The sequence below is a fragment of the Chiloscyllium punctatum genome, chromosome 5 (genome assembly GCF_047496795.1).
Source record: "Chiloscyllium punctatum isolate Juve2018m chromosome 5, sChiPun1.3, whole genome shotgun sequence".
In the NCBI taxonomy this organism is placed as follows: Eukaryota; Metazoa; Chordata; class Chondrichthyes; order Orectolobiformes; family Hemiscylliidae; genus Chiloscyllium; species Chiloscyllium punctatum.
Genome location: NC_092743.1, coordinates 102,483,861 through 102,505,495, shown reverse-complemented (window position 1 = coordinate 102,505,495; position 21,635 = coordinate 102,483,861). Strand labels below are relative to the sequence as shown.

The following is a 21,635-nucleotide window of genomic DNA, read 5'->3' as shown; positions in this document are numbered from 1 at the left end:
TCTGTAATCATTCACCTCTGGAAACTGTCTAATTTCTTTTTACCCTCTTTAAAATCTTCATGTCCTGTCTCTGCTGCTTTCCATTTTTATCACGTAAACGTGCAGATATAGAAAAATGGTATAAATGTCTTGTTAAAATAGCTTTTATAACTCTTTCAGGTTGTATGTACATATAGTGATAGAGCAGCTGATAAGATTGCTGAAGGGAGCACTAGCTGATAATATAAACATTAGCTGACTCCTGCTCTGGTCAGATGTAAAGTCGAAGTCTCTTGCAGCAGTGAGATGTTGGTCATTCAATATTAAACAGGTGTTTTGGAGTAAAATTCCATTCGGTGCTTCCCTAGTTATAATGTATTCATCCAGCCATGGAGACCATTCAGCCCATTGTGCCAATACTGTCACATTGAAAGAGCTACACAATTGGTCTTTCTCCCTTAACTAAAAGCAAAATACTGCCGATGCTGGAAATCTGAAACAAATACAAGAAATGCTGGAGGAACTGAACAGGTTTGGCAGCATCTGTAGAGAGATAAAACAGCATTAAATTTTCAAAACATGTATAACTCTTCATCAGAACCCTGCTTCTTTTGCTTTTCCTTCGTTTTTTTTCCTTTCAGGAATACATCTACTTTCTGTTTGAAAGCATTAATTGCATTCTACTTCTACTGACCTCTGAGGAGGTACATTTCTGAAGATCAAATATGCTGCATTAATCAAAAAAAAACTTCAGTTACTTTTAAGGGACTAAATATTTTTCCTATCAGACGATATACTGGAAAATGGAAATTGGAGACCGCTGTATAGCCAAGAAGCAGGAGAATTTTTTTTCTACAACTTGAAAATCAGATGGGTTTGTGTGCTGTATACTTGAGCTATATTGACTATTTGGAGCAGTGCGATGTAGCTTTATGAGACAGAATTACACCAGGACCATTGCGTTTTTCCTAACTGCTTCATGATAGCCTTTGGATTGGTCCAGATGCAGTTTGTTACAGCCTTATGAGTACAGTGTATTCAGAGACATTTAGAAGCCTGCAAACAAGATGCATCTTTTACCATTTGAGAGAAAAAAGAAAGCAAAAACATAGGGACTCCAAAGAAATACTGAGAATGCAAGAAAAGATTTGGATTGACCAAATGAACTATTGAATCTAAGATTGATTATCACACTGCAGCCAATATTAAGCACTCCTTCCCCCTCTCTTTCTTGCATTCTTCTCCTCTGACCCCTCTTTCTGCTACTCCCTGCCTCTCACCTGTTCTATGTCTTGCACCATCTCTCTCTCTCTCTTCCTGCTGCATTATCCCTGTTCCATGTTTTCCCTCTCCTGTGCTTTCTCTCTCCTGTTCTCTCATTCACATACTCCCAGGTTCTCTCACTCTCATGCTCACGCTCTCCCAAGTGTTCTCTTTCCCCAGCTCTCACTTCTGTTCCTGTTTCCTGTGCTCTTTCCGACTGTCTCTCCCTCACTTATTCTCTCCTATACTTGCTTTCTACTGTGTTCCCCTTTTCCCAAGTTGTTCTTTTTCACTCTTGTTTCGTGCACTCTCCAACCCTGTCTCTCTTACCCATTCTCATTCTCTCTCTCGTCTATTCTCTCTCCCACCAATTCTTTCTCACCCACTTGCTATTTGTTCTTCTACCGCTTTCTCTCTTACTCTCCCCCTCCCGTGCCCCTCATTCCACTTTCACTTTTATAGAGTCATAGAGATGTACAGCATGGAAACAGACCCTTCGGTCCAACCTGTCCATGCTGACCAGATATCCCAAACCAATCTTGTCCCACCTGTCAGCACCCGGCCCATATCCCTCCAAACCCTTCCTATTCATATACCCATCCAAATGCCTTTCAAATGTTGCAATTGTACCAGCCTCCACCACTTTCTCTGGCAGCTCATTCCATACACGTACCACCCTCTGTGTGAAAAAGTTGCCCCTTAGGTCTCTTTTATATCTTTCCCCTCTCACCCTAAACCTCTGCCCTCTCGTTCTGGACTCCCCCAACCCAGGGAAAAGACTTTGTCTATTTATCCTATCCATGCCCGTCATAATTTTGTAAACCTCTATAAGGTCACCCCTCAGCCTCCAATGCTTGCTTCCATTCTGTTTCTTCTGCTCTCTTTCCTGCTTTCTGTCTCTCCTGTCTTTGTCTGTCTGTCTGTCTGTCTCTCTCTCTCTCTCATACTTGCTCTCTCACTCTCTCTTTCATGCCCTTTCTCTCTCCCACTCTCTCTCTGCTCTCCTACTCTCTCTCTGCTCTCCTACTCCTGCTCTGCCTCCCCACCTTTCTCTCTTTCCCATGCTCTTTTTGTCCTTCCCTTGCTCTCTCAACCACTCTCACTGCTCTCCCCGCCCACCAGTCTCTTCCTCTTTCCTTCTCTCTCTTTATCTCTCTTCCACCTTCTGTCTCACACCCTGTCTCTCGCTTACGCATCTGCTCTCTCTCACCTGCAATCTCTCACCCACTCATGCCCATTCTCTCACACTCTGTCACATACACTCACTCTCATTCTCTCTCTTTCTCTCTTTCTTTCTCTTTCTCTCTCTCACCCTCCTCTCTCTCACCCCCCTCTCTCTCACCCCCACATTCTCTCTCACCCCCCACATTCTCTCTCACCCCCCACATTCTCTCTCACCCCCCACATTCTCTCTCACCCCCCACATTCTCTCTCACCCCCCACACTCTCTCTCACCCCCTACACTCTCTCTCACCCCCTACACTCTCTCTCACCCCCCACACTCTCTCTCACCCCCCACACTCTCTCTCACCCCCCACACTCTCTCTCACCCCCCACACTCTCTCTCACCCCCCACACACTCTCTCACCCCCCACACTCTCTCTCACCCCCCACACTCTCTCTCACCCCCCACACTCTCTCTCACCCTGTCTCTCTACCTCACCCGCTCTCACTTACTCACTCTCTCTCTATTTCACCTACTCTCACTGTCTCTGACCCTCTCTGTCACTCACCCATGCTGTCTCTCATACCGACACTCGGGGAAAATGTTGTCATTACCATCTTGGGACATTGTTGAGAGGAGTGATGGGAGAATTGTAAAGTAGTTTGGGAAGGTTGGAGGGGAAGATTAGCCACTCCGAGGCACCATCAAAAGGAGACTGAGGAAGGATTTCAGGTCAGGTGGAGGATTCAGAGGTTGGGGGTGTAGGGGAAGGAGCCATGGGACACATTGAGAGTGACGAAAGAGGCAAGGCCACCCATTCAGAACAGCTGGGGCCAGGGCACAGTCTCACACACACCATCAAGTAAGCCTTTCCAGGGTAGATGTAAAGCACTACCAGGCATTTCAGTTCACTTAACATGAACTTTGGCAACCTCCAGGCAGGTGAGACAGAACAGTCACCACATAGGCTAAGAAAGAAAGGAAAGATGGTGTAATCTCGCAGATATTACTCAAACAATGAATGCAGTTGTTCAGAACAACAACAATCATTGGCCAAGTAGCCTATCAGTTGTTATGGCATTCGCACCACATTAGCCAATCTGGTGCAAAGACCATTTCAATTGACAGGCTGCTTGTAAAACTAGCATGGGATAGCAGTGGGGATGTTGCTAACCATAGAGGAGAAATACACACTCATTTTTCAAGTACTTTGTCAATTGAAATGATCTTCGTACCAGATTGGCTTCTTTAGAGACTGACCATTTCAATTGTGACAGGCTGTTTGAAAAATGAGTCTGTGTCCCTCATTCTTTGGTTATCACCATTTCCACTGCTGTCCCATGCTCTCCTTTTACCAGTGACAGCAGTTTTTCCTTACTTGATTCTTCATAGTTTTGAACGCCTTTATGAACTATTTCCTTTAGACTTCTTTGCTCTGAGGAGAATACTCAGAGAATTCTCTCTTCCTTCCAAAAAACTGAAGTACATTGAACCCATGTTAACTACTTAAATATCTGACAACAATTTACAAATTAATGACTTCTACTTGAATCTTTTCCCTGTTACTAAAAGAGTTAGTCTCCCAAGAACAAATATTAATATTACCATAAATAATCTAGAGACATATACAAAGTATTCTATTGCTTCCTCTGCTGCATTCCATTCTCACTACTAATTCCACTAAATTGTCTGAAACATCATAAAATGGTGAACATTATCCTATCTCATTGTGGCTTAGCTTAATGTACTTTCTGAACTTCATTGAATACAAAGATTCCAACAGACGTACGACCATAAAACTTGTTTCCACTGTCTTTCTCTACTGCATACACCCTTTCTTTCATGGTCACGTTTATGTAAAAATCTTTGATATATGTTTACTTATTGTGAACACCTAAATGCTCTGATGTTCACTTTTGCACGGCACGTGGACATTGTTTTCTTTGATGTTGAGGAATACAGAATCGCTTCTCCAAATAATTCTCCCTCAATCATTGTGTTGTTGCAAATTACCACTCAGTTCCCACCTTCCTTTTGCATCAATTTCTTAAGCATGATACATTCTCCTAAGTTAATGCAATGTCACTTTTCAATCCTTTTAGTCAAAATCCCATTTCCGCTTTAATACAAAGCAAGCACTAACCAAAATCATAAATGACATCTGTTTGATGATCACAGTTAACATTTGATGCTCAAAACTATCCAGAGCAGCCTGGTTGATTGATGCTCCCATTTCCATTTTAAACATTCACTGTGGTAGCAATGTGTACTATGTTGATTGACTTTGATTTGATTTATTGTCACGTGTACCTAAGTACAGTGAAACATTTTGTTTGCAATCAGTGCAGGCAGATCAATGTGTGAAAAAAACTTGAAGTGAAATAAGGCATATAGGTTACAGTGCACAGGATGTGCAATAGACAAGATCTACATTACCAAGATCAGCATTATTTGAAGTTAAAGAAGCCATTCATCAGTCTAATAACGGCAGAGAAGAAGCTGTTCTTGAACCTTTTGGTGTATGTGTTCAAGTTTCTGTATCTTCTGCCTGATGGTCTTTGATAATGTTGGCAAATTTACGACAGCAACGAGAGTCCATGGAGGATAAGTGGAGTCCATGGATGGGAGGTTGGCTTCTGAGATGGTCTGGTCTGTGCACACAACCTTTCTGGGCAGAACAGCTGCCGTGCCAGGCCGTTATGCACTCAGATGGTGTGCTTTCTACGGCGCATCTATAAAAGTTGGTGCGGGTCCTTGTGGACATGCCAAAATTCCTGAGCTACCTGAGGAAGAAGAGGCATTGTTGTGCCACCTTGATAGTCAAATTTACGTAGGAAGTTCAGGATAGTTTGTTGGTTATTGTCATTCCTAGGAGCTTGACACTCTCAACCCTCTCAACCTCTGCTCCATTAATGTTGATTGGGGTGTCAGTGATCAGTTCTTTAGTTTTGACAATATTGCGAAAGATGTTACTATCATTGTATCATGTTACCAAACCTCTATCTCCTTTCTGTATTCTGACTCATTGCTGTTAGATATCCATCCCACCACAGTGATGTCGTCAGCAAACTTGTAGATGGCGTTTGTTCAGAATTTGGAACACAGTTGTGGGTATACAGGGAAACAGTAGGGGCTAAGAGCGCATCCTTGGGAGACTCCCATTTTGAGGGTTACAGTGGAGGAGGTATAGTTGTCTATCTTTACTGATTGCGGTCTACAGGTCAGGAAGCTGATGATCTAGTTGTAGAGGGCAGAGCCAAGACCTAGGTCTCAGAGTTTTGAGATCAGTCTGGAGAGGATAATGTCGTTGAAGGCGGAGCTGTAGTCATTGAGCAGGGGTCTGGCATAGGTGTCTTTGTTGTCTAGATGTTCCAGGGATGAGTACAGAATGAGGGAAATGGTGTCCTTTATGGACCAGTTACGTTGGTAGGCAAATTGCTCAGAACTGAAGCAGACTGGGTGACTGGAGTTAATGTGGGCCATGATCAGCCACTTGATGCACTTCATGTTTATGGAGGTCACAGCCACTGGGCGGTAATTATTAAGAAACATTTCATGTGCTTTCTTAGGTACTGGGATGATGGTGGTCTTCTTGAAGCAGGTGGGGACTTCAGCTTGTAGAAGGGGGAGGCGCACTCCAGCATCTCAATAAGGGTGCTTCGATATGACCTTCCAAACCTTCAACTTCTATGAAGGCAGCAGGTGAATGGGAGCTCCCCTGCCTCCAAATTTCCTTCCAAGCCACACATCATTCTGACTCAAAACTGTTGCTCAGTTCATTCACTGGATGAATTTGTGCAGCTCAAAATGACACTTAATCCCTTCTCACAGGTAGTTAGAGATGTGCAACAAATGTTGGCCTTGGTAGTGACATGCAAATCCCCCATGAAATAATACAAAAGGGAGCATTTTGAAGTTGGTCTACTCCCAATAACAGCAGCAGAGGCAAAAATATTGAAATTGTATATGAGTCTTAGTATTGACCGCAGAGAGATCAGAAGTAGTCAGTTAACCTAAGCATCACAGAAGTGATCAGGAATCTGAAAGCCAATACAAAGGGCGTTATTTTATGCTGAAGGTCATTTTTGTAACTTGAGGGAGTAATCGTTTACCTTCCAGCTCAAAACTTGGCAATCGATATTTGTTTTATTTTACCCTTAGAGTCAATTTATTTCAAAATCTAAAAGATTTTACCCATTTTCCACAGGCCACAGGCTGTCGTCTGTCACATCAGTGGCTGGTAGTTTTAGTGCTTGTTGACATGAATCACTGATATATGTGCGTGCAGATATAATTGGTTTCTTCATTGGAAATGAGATATGATGCTCCAGTTAAATGTACAGAATAGGTCCTGAACTGAGCTGTTGAATATTTTGTTAGTTCTTTACGTTCATTAAACTGTAATTTTGTAATAATACATTGCAATGGCAGATGCTGGTGAAACATAACTTTAAAATATGTAAGTCAGGGGAAAAAAAACTTTTATTTTTTTCTAAGACTAAGAATCCAAATGAATTTTTTGTTAATGCAGGCTTTTTGCAGGACTTACTTGTGTGTATGTGTTTTTACTCTCAATACCTTTATCGTGTTATTAGTGCGTTAAGAGGTATCTTCATTGGCATTTCTTTAAATTTTGTGCAATTTTGGAGCATGCTTAATCTCCTGAATGTTGTTCTGATCATCTAAAGTATTCAGATGGGAATCTTTTGTTTTTCATTTCTCCCTACTAACATTTCCCCTATTTTTAGTCCCAGGAGATCTCATGGCTTGATTTGGGTGGTGAATGTCTATAATTTGATGCATGAGGAATCAAAAATGTGTGGAACCAGTTGCACGAAGCAGTGTGTCAATGTCTGTTCATTATTCTTCAAACGTAGTCTTCCACATCTCTCATTCCATAAATTTCAGGACATCCAAAACTATACTGCCCATTTCCAAACTCAGATGAAGTTCCATTCACTCATGACCATTGCACTTGTCAACTTATGCTAGTCCCAAGTGAAACAACACCTTGGTTTTAACATTTTCATAATTGTTTTCAATTCTTCCATGAATTTGCCCTTCCCTATCTCTGAAAGTCCCTTGAATTGTACAAATTCTCATTGTGGCCTCGGGCATTCCTGATTTTAATGATACACAATTTGTGGACATGAATTTGGTTGCCTGGGGCCTGAGTTCTGGAATTCTCTTACTCAGCATTCTCATTCTCTGTATTTCCCTTTTCTCCTAAAAGATGGTCCTTAAATCTTTTATAGAGCTTTAGTAATATGACCTAATATGTGGATCTGTGTAATTTCTTTGCTTAATAACACTCTTATGAGACATCCAATTACGTTAAAACACTATGTAAGTATAAGTTGTTATTTATATAGCTTCAAAAGATTTTGAGATGAGATATTTGTTTCTCAAAATGTTTGTAATTCTGATTAAGTTAACTTTAGTTCTTTGGTTTTTACTGTCCTTTTAATAGGGCTTGCTGTGTTCCAAAGTTATGTAGACAGCTGTATTGTCGGAGTTAGCAGATTCTGGAATCCATGGCTATGAAAGCAATCAGTAAAACTGCAAACGCTTGCCAGACCAGTGAACATCTTTAAGAGAAAATATCTTGATATCTTGAGTACAAATCTTCCAAAAACTATGCTATTCTTATACTGATCAAACTGTTGAGAAATTTTAGGATTTTCATTTATTATAATATTGGTAGATGGTAGTTTATTTTAATCAGCTGTTTGGTGCTGACCTTTTAGAAGATATTTTCAGTGCCCATTTCTTCTTGGGTAGCTGGGCAGAATCATAAATTCATCTTTGCTTACTGCCAGTGCTGAACAGGCAGAAGAATTGCATTTGACAACCCTATAGGAAATGGAATATTGTACAGTTGATTGTTTCCAAATCTATTTGTTTTTGATATAAATTACATGTTTAGATTATTTTATATAAGAAAACATGTGATGAAAATTATCTTTAATTACATTATCTGCAGTGCTCCGCTAGAAGGAAGATTTACAGATTATAACAAATATGTATACTGCCTAGTCTGCAACAAGCCGTGGCTCTGACTCTTGTTACTTCAGTCTGTTAAATCTCGGAGGGGTTTAGGACAGCCAATCTGGCAACAGTACCAAGTTAATCAATGCCTCTTACCACATTGGAGTCAAACCTTTTGAGGGATGTTTCATCATCCTACAAGGAAGTGGAAATGGGATACGATTGAGCAGAGAATGTAATTCAGTCTTAATTTGTAAAGTGCAAATGTGTGCGCTTTGGCAGTGGTTAAGTTCATGCTGGTGTGATTGGTTGAGTAATCTTGTATGTATGGCTTTCCATTTAGCCTTTGCTCTGACAGCATGTGCCCTGGATAAGTGAGGGGATTGTACAGGTGAAATCTATTCTCACATTTGCCTTAGGGGCAACTGGACTGTAACAGAATTTTTCAAACCCTTTGGGTCCAACCGCAGAGCAGAGAATAAATGGACGAAGTACCAGGTCTCGACAGAAAAATCAATGCCTGGTTATATAGACGTGACAGGCCTAGCCTGCAATGCTGTCTGCACAAAGTCTGTACAGTTGCTGCAGTTCATTTTTTAAAACGCTGTGGCAGTGTTATGTGTGTGCAATTTTTTTTTCCTGCTCCTTATGTTTTATATCTCTCCCTTTTTGTTTTTTGCAACAGGAAGTTTGTGTGTGAAATTTGTGACCGGACTTTCACAGAGAAGTGGGCCCTGACCAATCACAAGAAGCTGCACATGGGCCAGAAACCATTCAAGTGCACTTGGCTGACATGTCACTATTCCTTCCTCACAGCGTCTGCCATGAGAGATCACTTCAGGACTCACACAGGTTTGTTTTTATAACTGGCTGTGAAAAAATCCAGTCATTAAATCTGTAAGCAGTGTCCATTTAGAAAAGGAAAATACTAATATACTTTGAATTTGTTGGCTTCACCAACAAGTTGCCTTTAGTTTAGTGAAAATGACCCAAGGTGCTTCACCGGCGTGTCCTCAGACAAAATCTGACAACCAGTCACATGAGATACTCAGGTGTGTGGCCTACAGCTTGGTCAAAGAGAGAGAGTTCAAGGAGAGTTGTAAAAAAGCAGAGATAGACAGGGAAGCTTAAAGAGTGAATTACAGAACTTGAGTACTAAGCAAGTGGAGCAACTAAAATTAAAGATGCATAGGGGGTCAGAGTTGGGAAACTGCAGGAATCTAGGGGAAAGTGAGGAATGCAGATGCTGGAGATCAGAGCTGAAAATGAGTTGCTGGAAAAGCGCAGCAGGTCAGGCAGCATCCAAGGAGCAGGAGAATCGACGTTTCGGGCATGAGCCCTTCTTCAGGAATGAGGAAAGTGTGCCAAGCGGGTTAAGATAAAAGGTAGGGGGGAGGGGAGTTGGAAATGTGATAGGTGGAAGGAGGTTAAGGTGAGGGTGATAGGCCGGAGTGGGGGTGGGGGCAGAGAGATCAGGAAGAAGATTGCAGGTTAGGAAGACCTGCAATCTTCTTCCTGACCTCTCCGCCCCCAACCCCACTCCGGCCTATCACCCTCACCTTAACCTCCTTCCACCTATCACATTTCCAACGCCTCTCCCCCAACACCCCTCCCCCCTACCTTTTATCTTAGCCCGCTTGGCACACTTTCCTCATTCCTGAAGAAGGTCTCATGCCCGAAACATCGATTCTCCTGCTCCTTGGATTCTGCCTGACCTGCTGCGCTTTTCCAGCAAACTGCAGGAATCCCAGAGAGTTGTACGGCCAGAGTAAGCTCCAAAAATAGTGAGGCATGAGCGTACGGAGGAACTTGAACAGAAGGATGCTGCCAATAACCAGTGCCATAGTGGGCACAGGAGTGATGGGTGCCTGGGACTTGCTGCAAGTCAGGATGCAGTAGCAAACTTTTGGATCACTTCATGTTTACAGAACGAAACATATGGGCAGCTAATTCCAAGAATACTATTAGCTGCAACCCGCCTGCAGAATTGCTGTGACACTACATAATCTGCCTTGTTTACATTGATTGGGCAGATTCCACAGCATGGGACCACCACAAAAACAACTCTGCTTTTTTCAACTTGACGTGCAGAGTTGTTTTTAGTTTTACTGTTCACAGAAATTGTTCCTGTCCTCTTCAATGGATGAGGCAAAAGCACAACAAGCTGGCAGGCGATAAAAACACATTCTTGATCTACAAAGGCAGCTGAGCTTCTCAGATCCATCAGATGTGAGAAACGAAGATAGATCTGCGGTGCAGAAGTACTCAATATTTCGACTGAAAGTGCATCTTCTTCAGAATTCCCAAGGTACCCACTGTTTTAGAAACACCATGAAGACCCTGAAAATAGTAAAAATGTTAAACATCCTTTACAGCATTTCAGCAATTTTTGGGACTGCCATTGGGGGTAGCACCATAAAGTAACTAGGATATGGGGTAGAATCTTGTGTCCTCTTTCCTGCCCACTTCCTGCTTCCACCCAGATTGATTCAAGACCATCATGGTCGTTGAACAGATTTCTTGCTGCAACCCATCGATGGAGCCCTTAATTGATGCCCAGTTGAGGGCGTCTGCCTTTTTAAAATGTATTCACGGGAGGAGGGTGTTGCTGACTAAGCTGGCATTCATTGCCCATTTCTAAATACCCAGAGAGTCAACCATTTTGCTGTGAATCTAGAGTCACATGTAGACCAGACCAGATGAGGATGACAGTTTCCTTCCCCAAAGGGCATTAGTGAACGAAATGGGCTTTTTCAACAATCAACATGGTCACAATTAGACTCATAATTCCAGATTTGCTTTTGTTAAATTCAAATTCAACTCTCTGCCAACGCAGGATTTGAACCCAGGTCCCCAGAAATTTCCTGGGTCTCTGGCTTCACCATCCAGCGATAATACCACTAGGCTGTCACCTCCCCTGCCATGTTCTACTTAACCCAAAAGTAGAAAGGACTCTGGTGATGCAAGGCGCACATCAAACAAGCCCATACAAAACAGGTGACACAAAGCTCTCACTGGCTGTCCAGCTGGCAGCCAAGATCTCCACAAGGTTGCATCATTAATAAACATTTTTTATTGCCATTACACCTAAACACTTCACTAATTCAACTGAGTCCAGAACAGCCGATCATTGTCTGAGAACTATGCAACAGCTAACTCACCACCTGATTCCCCAAAGCTTGTCCATCTAAACACATGTCAGGGGTGCAGTGGGGCACCCTCTACATCCCTGGAAGTGTGTTGCTCCAGTAACATTTATGTGCTTGACTGATATCCCTTCCACCACTTCTAACATTCACTCCCTCCACCACCAAAGCACAGTGGAGAAGTGTGTACTATCTACAAGATGCACTGCAATGGCCTTCCCAGGCTTCTTATGCAACACCATCCAAGCCCGTGACCCCAACCATCTATAAAGACAAGGGTAGCAGATGTATGGAAACTCCACCATCTCCAAGTTTACCTCAGTATGCACACCATTCTGTCTTTGAACTATATTCCCATCCCGTCACTATTACTGGATCAAAATCCTGGAGTGACCTCCTTCAAGTCAACATGGGTTTAACTACACAATGTGGGTTGCAGCAACTCGAATAGGCAGATCACTGACAGGTTTCAGGACAATTAGAAATTGGCAACAATAGCCAATGACACGCACATCCTGTGCATTAGATAAAACTTAATGCTTAGTGTCATTAAAACTGTGCTTTTAATGTTCTCTAGATTTACTGGACTTCCAGTAGTTTCAGCTTAACCTAAAAGAGGCAGGAGGCTCCCTTCTTAATTAATTCAGCAATATTTCTATTAAATATTGAAACACCATTCTTTTTTGATATTGGAGCTAAAATGGTTAAATTCATTCGTTTGAATGCTTAATAGTGCTGTACAGGCTTTGAGTTATTCTTGTTATCACCTCAAATCACACCCCTGTGGAAACAACTTTGACACTTCATTTATACAGGTGTGTTTCATCATTTATTTATTCTGAAGTTAAGTACGATTGGGTCATGATTTGTTGTGACAGGGTGTCCTAAGGCCATATACCGTTAGTTAGATTTTGCTTCATATGTTCTAGTTTTTGAGTGACAGGTTGCTAAAATTCTGAGCTATAACATTGCAGCAAGTGGGAAACAGGGCATACGGTCCTGAGGGAACCTGGCAAGTGATTGGTTAAAGAGATGCGCAATCAGTTTAAAGGATTGTGAAATTAATAGCATACGTGATGAGAAGGAAGGTGGATTACAGTAAATTAAAGTAAATTCAATGTCAAATGTGATATAGAAAAAGAATAGATGAAAAGAAATGTAGAATTGAGAGAAAGAAGAGACAGAAAAGACACTGTTAAAAAGAAATTTTAATTTTTAATTTGATGTTTTAAAGATTGATATCTTAAAGATCTCTGACATTTATCATCAGAAAGAATGAAATTCAGTATCTTTAATACTTAGTGCCTTAGAGGTTGTTTGGGGAGTATTTATACAACCAAATCATTATAAAGTGTACTTAAATTTGGAATAATAAGACTTAACTTTTTGTGGAAAGTTTAATTTACTTTTGTGACCTAAATGCAGCAACGTCATGCCATTCAATGTCGTTCAGTGTTGAGCTAGACTGCAGGATGCCATGTTTGCAAGCTAATGGCAAAGTGGCGCAATTTGGAAAGGCTCAAGGGGCTAAATGATCTAGTCTTGTTCATATGTCACCACTCAAAATCCCTGAGAAGTTTGTTAACCTTGTCCTTATGTTGACAATAAAATCTGGGCCATTAAGTTACAAACATTGCTATAAATATTGCTTTGTTCTGACTGACTGATGAGTGGCCATGGTTTTGAACTCATTTGAGACTCCCCAGTTTTGCAAGTTGGGTATGACAGGGCAAAGTTTCATTCTGAAATGCTGTTCTTAAATGTATAAGCAGCATTGGCATTTTACTAAAAACAGTAATTGCTTTGTTCTTTGGAGTGGTAGAATAGTAATCATGTCCTTGTATGTGCACTGTAACATGAATAGAGAATATTCAAGTTAATTGAAGGATTGTGTCCATTTCTAGTCACCACATTTTTGGAAAGATGTTAAAAGAATACAGAGGAAATTTATTGGAATACTACCAGATATGGGTCGTGTAGAAAGACTAAAGAAGCTGGCCTATTGAATGGACATGTTCAAAAAAAGGCTTTGGTAAGATGTGTCTGGAATTCAGCATCTCTGAAAGTGCAACACTCTCTTGGTAATGCACTGGAGTGTAAGTCTGTGTAGTATACAGAGGAGAAAGAGGAATGGACCACAGATTAATCCTTTGGAATGGGGAAGGAGTGCTCAGTGTGAGGTCAGATTGGAACCAATTGAACACCATCCCAACAAGATAGACTACAAATGAAAGACATTGGAAAAAGGATACAGTGACAATATAAAAGAAGTATAACCCATTATTGTCACATAACATAAGAACATAGGATAAGAAATAGGAGAGGATTTGGAGCAGACATTTCACCCCTTAAACTTTCCCTGCCACTCAGCATAATCATGCCTAATCTGCTGCAGGCCTCAATTCCTCTTTCATGCCAGCTCAGCATATAGAAAATGTGACTTTACTGTGCGCACTTTCCACGCTTTAACGATGTGCAAATCTAATTGGAGAGACTTGAGCAGAGTGTCTCAGGAGTTGATGAAGGAACCAACTAATTGGATTTATTCACAACATCAAGTACGGTTAGGAAATACAGTGAATTAGGGTAACCTTGGAGTATGAGATAAGTATGATCTATAACATACAGTAATCAGAGCTTTTAGGAGAGAGGGCTCTCAGTAATTCCCATTGGTTCAGTTCAATGTACTCGCGTCTTTTGGGAAGCTGTCACGCTAAGCCATACCTTTTGGTGTAAATACTAGAGCCAAATGGCGACCCTGATAGGCATCTTTATCCAGAAAAGGCTTCGAATTCACATGCAGACCTGACTTAATGTGTTTGAAGAACACCAGCAGATGATTTAAACGATATTACCAAGCAAAGATTATTAATAGGTTCGTCCATTTCGCTGTTATTCATATTTGTTTGCATCTGAATCTGACATTTCACAATTATGTCACTTGAGCTAAAAAAAGGGCTGGGGGGGGTGAATCTTACACAATAAAATAAATAAAACCAGAAATTGCTGGAGAAACTCAGCAGGTCTGGCAGCCTGTGTGGAGCGAAAACAGAGTTAACATTTTGAGTCCAGTGACCCTTTATCAGAACTGATAGCATCTGGGGAAAAAGTAGTATTTATCTTGATGACAAGGGGTGGCATGAAAAAGGAGTGAACTGATACGTGGAAACAAAGCACAGAGCGAGAGAGCAAGTTGAACAAAGGGATGATTGATAGTAAGCCAGCAGAGAAGAAAAGCTGGATAGGTGATAATGGGGACTGTGAGTGGGTGAAAATGAGTCGGCTGTGCTGAACTACCCATGTCATGTCAGGACCTGAGGTGTGGGGGTGGATAAGAGACATGGAAGGAGGTGTTCAGGCTTTAAAATTATTGAACTTGATACTGAGTCCTGAAGGCTGCAAGGTCCCCAAGCAGAAAATGAGATGCTGTTCTTTAGTTTGCACTGAGCTTCACTGAAGTACTGCAACAGAACTGAGACAGCTAGGGAGCATGGTGGTGTGTAAAAGTGGCAGGCAACTGGAACCTCTGCGTAATTTTTACAGACAGAATGTAGGTGTTCCACAAAGCAGTCACCAAGTTTGTGTTTTGTCCCCCCAATGTAGAAGAGACTGCATTGTGAGCAGTGAATGCAGTAGACAAGATTTATGATTCACTGGCATTTCACTCAATTCACCTGGAAGTTGTGTCTGGGGACTTGGATAGTGAGAACGGAGAAAGGAAACAAACAAGCATTGCACATTCTGCAATTGTGTGGGTAGTTGTTGGGAATGGAAGAGGAGTAGGATAGGGTGTCCTGGAGGGAATGGTACTTGTGGAAGGCAGATAAGGGATGGAAAAGGAATATGTGCCTGGCGGTGGTATCCTTTGAATTCAGAGGCTGGTGGGTCGGTAATTGAGGACCAAGGTCCCTATTGTGTGGGAGGGAAGAGATGGGGTGAGGGGAGAAATTCAGGAGCTGGTTCAGAAATGGCTAAGGGCCTTATCACCCATGAATGTTGGGGAAACCTTGATTAAGGAAAGAAGATTCAGGAATATTCAGGAATATCCTCCCTAAGTACAGTCATAATGCTATCACTTATCAAAAACACCGCTCCCCCTCCTCTCTTGTCCCCCTTTCTGTCCTTCCTGTAGAATTTGTATCCTGGAGCCTTAAGTTGCCCGTCCTGTCCATCCCTGAGCCATGTCTCTGTAATTGCTATGATATCCCAGTCCCATGTTCCTAACCATGCCCTGAGTTCATCTGCCTTCTCTGTTAGGCTCTTGCATTGAAATAATTGCAGTTTAATTTTTCAATCCTACCTTGTTCTCTGCTTTGTTCCTGTCTTCTCTGAGTATTTGACTCACTCCTTTTCCCAACTGTACCAGTCTCAGATTTCTTTCCTCACTATTTCCCCCTACTCCCTCACCTTACTAGTTTAAATCCTCCCAAGCAGCTCTAGCAAATCTCCCTGCTTATATTAGTCCCTTTCCAATTCAGGTGCAATCCGTTCTTCTTGTACAGGTCACTTCTACCAATGATCCAAAAATGTGAATCCTTCTTCCCTGCACCAGCTCCTCAGCCACACACTCATCTGCTCTGTTCTCCTATTCCTACCCTCACTAGCTCATAACACTGGCAGTAATCTCGATATTATTATCCTAAAGGAACTATTTTTAAAATTCCTGCCTAACTTTCTATATTCTCCCTTCAGAACCTCCTCCTATTCCCTTTCTATATCATTCGTTTCAATGTGTACAACAACCTCCTGCTTGTACCTCTCCCCTTTGAGAACATTCTGCATCCTCTCTGAAATATCCTTGATCCTGGCACCAGGTGCGACAGAGATGGAAAAACTGGGAGAATGGAATGGAGTCCCTAAAGGAAATAGGATGTGTGTATATTGTGTATATGTCTGGGTAACTGTGGAAGTTGTTGGGTTTGTAGTGGATATCATGGCATGCCTAGCCCCAGGAATGGAAACAGATGTTAAGGAAGGGAAAGGAGTTATCAGAGATGGACCAAGTGAAGGTTAGAGTAGGGTGGAAACTAGAAGCAAAATTAATAATTTTTTCCAATTCCAAATGAGAGAGAGAAGCAGCACTAATGAGATTCTCACCATGAGGCTCAGCGAGTATTCTTATTAACTCTTCTCAAACTTGCTGCATTAATTATTGTTCCTGTCCCTATGACATGTGTCACATTAGATTTTGCCCCTGTCTTAGCATATGCTGTTCCCAGAACAATTTGTCACTCAGCAGATATCCTGGAACTGACTAGCATCTCTGATGCCAGCACTATACGTAATAGGCTGTTGTGCACCTGAACAAGCACTGTTAGCCTTGTCTGATCTGCATGATTCCTGACATTTGCCCGGACCTGGAAGGCAGGGGTTGGATGCAGGGTTGGGGGCTAGATGGGTGGAGTGGCTAGTGAAGAAGGCAAGATTCAGTATCCTACTTTGCAGAAAGGCTCCTGGAGCTCCTACTGTACAGGGTGGTGCACAGGGTGGGACTTCCTTACTCCTCAGATTCAGCAGTGGAGGCTACAACACCAGACTATGTCAGCCTGGTTCAATTGCCACCCAGGTTAAAGCAGTCTCAGCTAGAACCGTAGGTAGAAGGTCAATAACAAAAAGGCAAGGCAATGCAAGGCAGTGAGGTTGTGAACGTCCAGCTTGACTTAGAGAGAGTGAGCACTGTGACACTGGTTGAAGAGCTTGGAGATGCAGTCCAGTTTAGTCCATGAGCTGGGTGCCTGTCCCTGAATTTTCAGCAACATTAAAGTGATATCTGCTCGTGCAGCCCAAGTTGCAGTATTGAAGTGCAAAAGCATCCTGTAAATGGATCAGAAATGTTAAATGAGTGTTCTTAGAGGCTTGCATATGTCAAATGCAAGTGTGAGGTTCTTGTGGCTGGTGTTGATGGATTGTGCCCTGAAATGTTAGTGTTAGGTATTTAATATGCGTATTAAACCTATCCATATTAGGTGTTTAATGTGGAGATCATTGGGAGCAAGTGACAAGGTTAGTGCTCCAAACATTTACCCTGCAAATTTGATATCAGGAAAACCTGAAATGGAAAATAGTGTAAGTTGGTAAGATCGCAACAGGAACATTGATGAGGACAGCTGGACAATCAGCAAGAACTTAAATTTTAATCACCATCAGTTAGCAACTTGCTGCTATCCAGCAAGAATCTTGCCACGGCACTAATGAAAAGCATAAAAGATGGGGCGAGATGATCTCGACGTAGAGATGGGCTTAGCCAGTCTTCTCACTCAATTCTGCCACATATCTTGCCAAAGCCCACGTCACTTAACCTCCTATTGTATTCCACTTATAAAATCCACCTGGCATTCAATTCAGATTAACTGTGGTTTTCCAAGTGCAGAAGACAGCAATCTTTGATTGAAAACTCAGACCAGGATTCTGTATCAAAGAAGAACTATATCATGATGGTTGTGTTCTTGTGCAAATCCACATTAAAAAAAAATCGTTCTTTAGAAACGGTGCTTAAAGTGTTGATGATGTAATCGCATTACAATCAACACATATTTTAAAAGTTTGCGCTTTAGAAATAGTGTCCCCAGTTCATAAGTTTATAAGATATAGCAGCAGAATTGGGCCAATCGGCCCAAGAGTCTACTCCACCATTTGATCATGGCTGATATGCTCCTTACCCCCATTTTCCTGCCTTCTGTCCATATCCCTTTAACCCATTACCAATTACAAATCTGTCTAATTCCTCAATTTTACTCACTGCCCCAGTATCGATCGTACTTTGGGGTAGCGAATTCCACAAATTCACAGCCCTTTGGGAGAAGTAGTTTCTCCTCAACTCTGTTTTAAATTTGCTATTCCTTATCCTAAGGTTAGATTAGATTAGATTCCCTGCAGTGTGGAAACAGGCCCTTCAGACCAACAAGTCAAGTCCACACTGACCCTCCGAAGAATAACCCACCCAGACCCATTTGATTAACACTATGGGCAATTTAGCATGGCCAATTTTCCTGATCTGCACATCTTTGGACTGTGGGAGGAAACCGGAGCACCCGGAGGAAACCCACGCAGACACAGGGAGAATGTGCAAACTCCACACAGACTGTTGCCCAAGGCAGGAATTGAACCTGGCATCCTGGTGCTGTGAGGCAGCAGTGCTAACCACTGAGCCATCGTGCCGCCCCTATGACCTCTCATCCTAGAATGCCCGACAAGGGAAAGCATCCACTTCACATCTATTTTATCCACACTTTTTATCATCTTGAATACCTCAATTTGATCTCCGCTCATTCTTCTAAATTCCAAAGGTTATAGGCCTAAACTGTTCAATCTCTCTTATACGTCAAATCCCTCATCTCTGGGATCAATCTAGTCAATCATCAATCAATTCGTCAATTGGCTTACTGTGAATATGGGTTAACAATATGCAAGTTATAGCGGAACGACTTGTATTGCAAATAAATACAAGCTACTCAGGAGCCAAGCAGACCATTGTTGTCAAGCCTTTGGCATCTACAACTAGTCACAATTCCACCGATCAATCAGAAAACTGTTTCCAGCCAAACCTCTCACTATTTCCTGCCCACACTGGTGCTGGCCCATCTACAAGCAGCTTCCCCCATTCATCCCCCCCACTGCTTGAACAAAGCAGCAGTGTAAAAATGACTTACAACAAATTTCAATATTCTACTTTTTAGAAGTGCAGCAATTGCTTTCACAATCTTTGGTCTTAAAACTGTCCCTTTTCTGTTTCAGTCCACAAAATACCGACAAGAAAAGTTAATGTCTTTGCAATGTGGCTGTCTTTCACATTTATAAGAAGATAAATCCATTGGAATTTTGCAATTCATGGCAACTCCATTGGTAGAATCACCACTTTTAGTTATGCACTACAATGGATTGAGAACAAGCTTGCTTGATTAAAGTGGCGGACTTCGAAATGTTAGAATGATCAGCTTTATGGGAAGAGAACTTTATCTGTCTTTTATAACAAAAAATATAATGTGTACATAAAATTATTTTGCAACTGGAGACATCAGTTAAATTATTGTGCTTAAAATAGAAAAATGGATGTTGCAAATGTGAGGTCATTAATATCTTAGAATCTAATTGCTACAATATATGCAAGCTAAGGATACACAGCACAATTACACTGAGATAAAACTAATATACATCCATCATGCAACAACAATTTGTATTTGCATTGTGCAATAATTCCAGTGGGGCTGGTACCTCATCACCAAGCCACCTGTTATTTACATTGCAATGTACTTTAAACTGGTCTAGCTTCCTCAGAGCCACTTTCAGAGTGAACAGTACCTCTGACATTCCTATTTATGTGCGCAGCACGGTGGCTCAGTGGTTAGCACTGCTGCCTCACAGCGCCAGGTTTGATTCCAGCCTTGGGTGACTGTCTGTGTGGAATTTGCACATTCTCCCCGTGTCTGTGTGGGTTTCCTCTGGGAACTCCAGTTTCCTCCCACAGTCCAAAGATGTGCAGGCCAACTAAATTGGCCACTTTAAATTGCCCCTAGTGTAAGGTGCATTAGTCGGAGGGAAATGGGTCGGGTGGGTTACTCTGCAGAGGGTCAGTGTGGACTTGTTGGGCCGAAGGGACTGTTTCCAAACTGTAAGGAATCTAATCTAATCTGTCAGCCAGGGCTCCCTGACTGGACCAGGTTAACAGTCCAAATCAGGGAACTCATACTCTGAGGTCTACCTGAGTGACTTCATCACAATCACTCCATTCCTCCCCCTCTGAGTCTAGAGATGTAAGCCTGTTCTTTTTCTTGTAGCCTCTCCTGAGGGTTTTAGCACTGGGTCTGGTCATCTAACTCAGCCTCGGACATAGGCAGTGTGTACTGAACTGTAGCCTGCCTCTTGCACTCAGTGCATCTCAGAAGAAATTCATCCTTTTCTTCGGGTAGTAAAGGCATGTTGGGTACATCATCAGTCATGTCCATCTTAGACTCTGAGGTTTCTTCGACACTATAAGGGGGGAGAACCCACAAATTCCGTCAATATTTTTGGCTGTTTGGAGCGGCTGAGTATGTTTTGTTCCTGACCAGTTTGAGGCTTTCATTTGGCCATGTGTTTGTTCAGGACTGCCTCACTGACCTGAACTCATCATGGGACCTGGTATTTGTATCATCGATAGACATGGGTGAGGTGCCAGAAGACTGGAGGTTGGCTAACGTGGTGCCACTATTTAAAAAAGGTGGTAAGGAAAAGCCAGGGAACTATAGGCCGGTGAGCCCGACCTCAGTGGTGGGCAAGTCGTTGGAGGGAATCCTGAGGGACAGGATGTACATATATTTGGAAAGGCAAGGACTGATTAGGGATAGTCAGCATGGCTTTGTGCATGGGAAATCATGTCTCACAAACTTGATTGAGTTTTTTGAACAAGCAACAAGGAGGATTGATGAGGGCAGAGCGGTAGATGTGATCTATAAGGACTTCAGTAAGGCGTTCGATTTGGAGACTGATTTGCAAGGTTAGATCTCACGGAATACAGGGAGAATAGCTATTTAGATACAGAACTGGCTCAAAGGTAGAAGACAGAGGGTGATGGTGGAGGGTTGTTTTTCAGATTGGAGGCCAGTGACCAGTGCAGGGCCACAATAATTGGTGCTGGGTTGACTGCTTTTCATCACTTATATAAGGAATTTGGATGTGAGTATAAGAGGTATAGCTAGTAAGTTTATAAATGACATCAAAATTGGAGATGTAGTGGAGAGGGAAGAAGGTTACCTCAGAGTACAACAGGAACTTTATCAGATGGTCCAACGGGCTGAGGAGTGGAAGATGGGGTTTAATTTAGATAAATACGAGGTGCTGCATTTTGGGAAAGCAAATCTTAGCAGGACTTGTTCACTTAATGCTAAGGTCCTAGGAAATGTTGCTGAACAAAGAGACCTTGGAGTGCAGGTTCATATTTCCTTGAAAGTAGAGTTGCAGGTAGGTAGGATAGTGAAGAAGGAGTTTGATATGCTTTCCTTTATTTGTCAGAGCATTGAGTATAGGAGATGGAAAGTCATATTGCGGTGTACAAGACATTGGTGAGACCACTTTGGAATGTTGTGTGCAATCCTGGTCTCCTTTCTATTGGAAGGAGG

The 21,635-nt window shown here is 42.2% G+C and overlaps 1 protein-coding gene across 1 annotated transcript in view; it reads left to right on the top strand.

Moving 5' to 3' along the window:
• Positions 1-21,635, top strand: part of znf407 (zinc finger protein 407) — a 494,954-nt gene that overhangs the window by 289,759 nt on the left and 183,560 nt on the right. Inside the window, exon 6 of the mRNA XM_072570875.1 lies at positions 9,081-9,247. Within this exon, the coding sequence (XP_072426976.1) occupies positions 9,081-9,247 (167 nt within the window). The remainder of the gene's footprint in view (positions 1-9,080; positions 9,248-21,635) is intronic.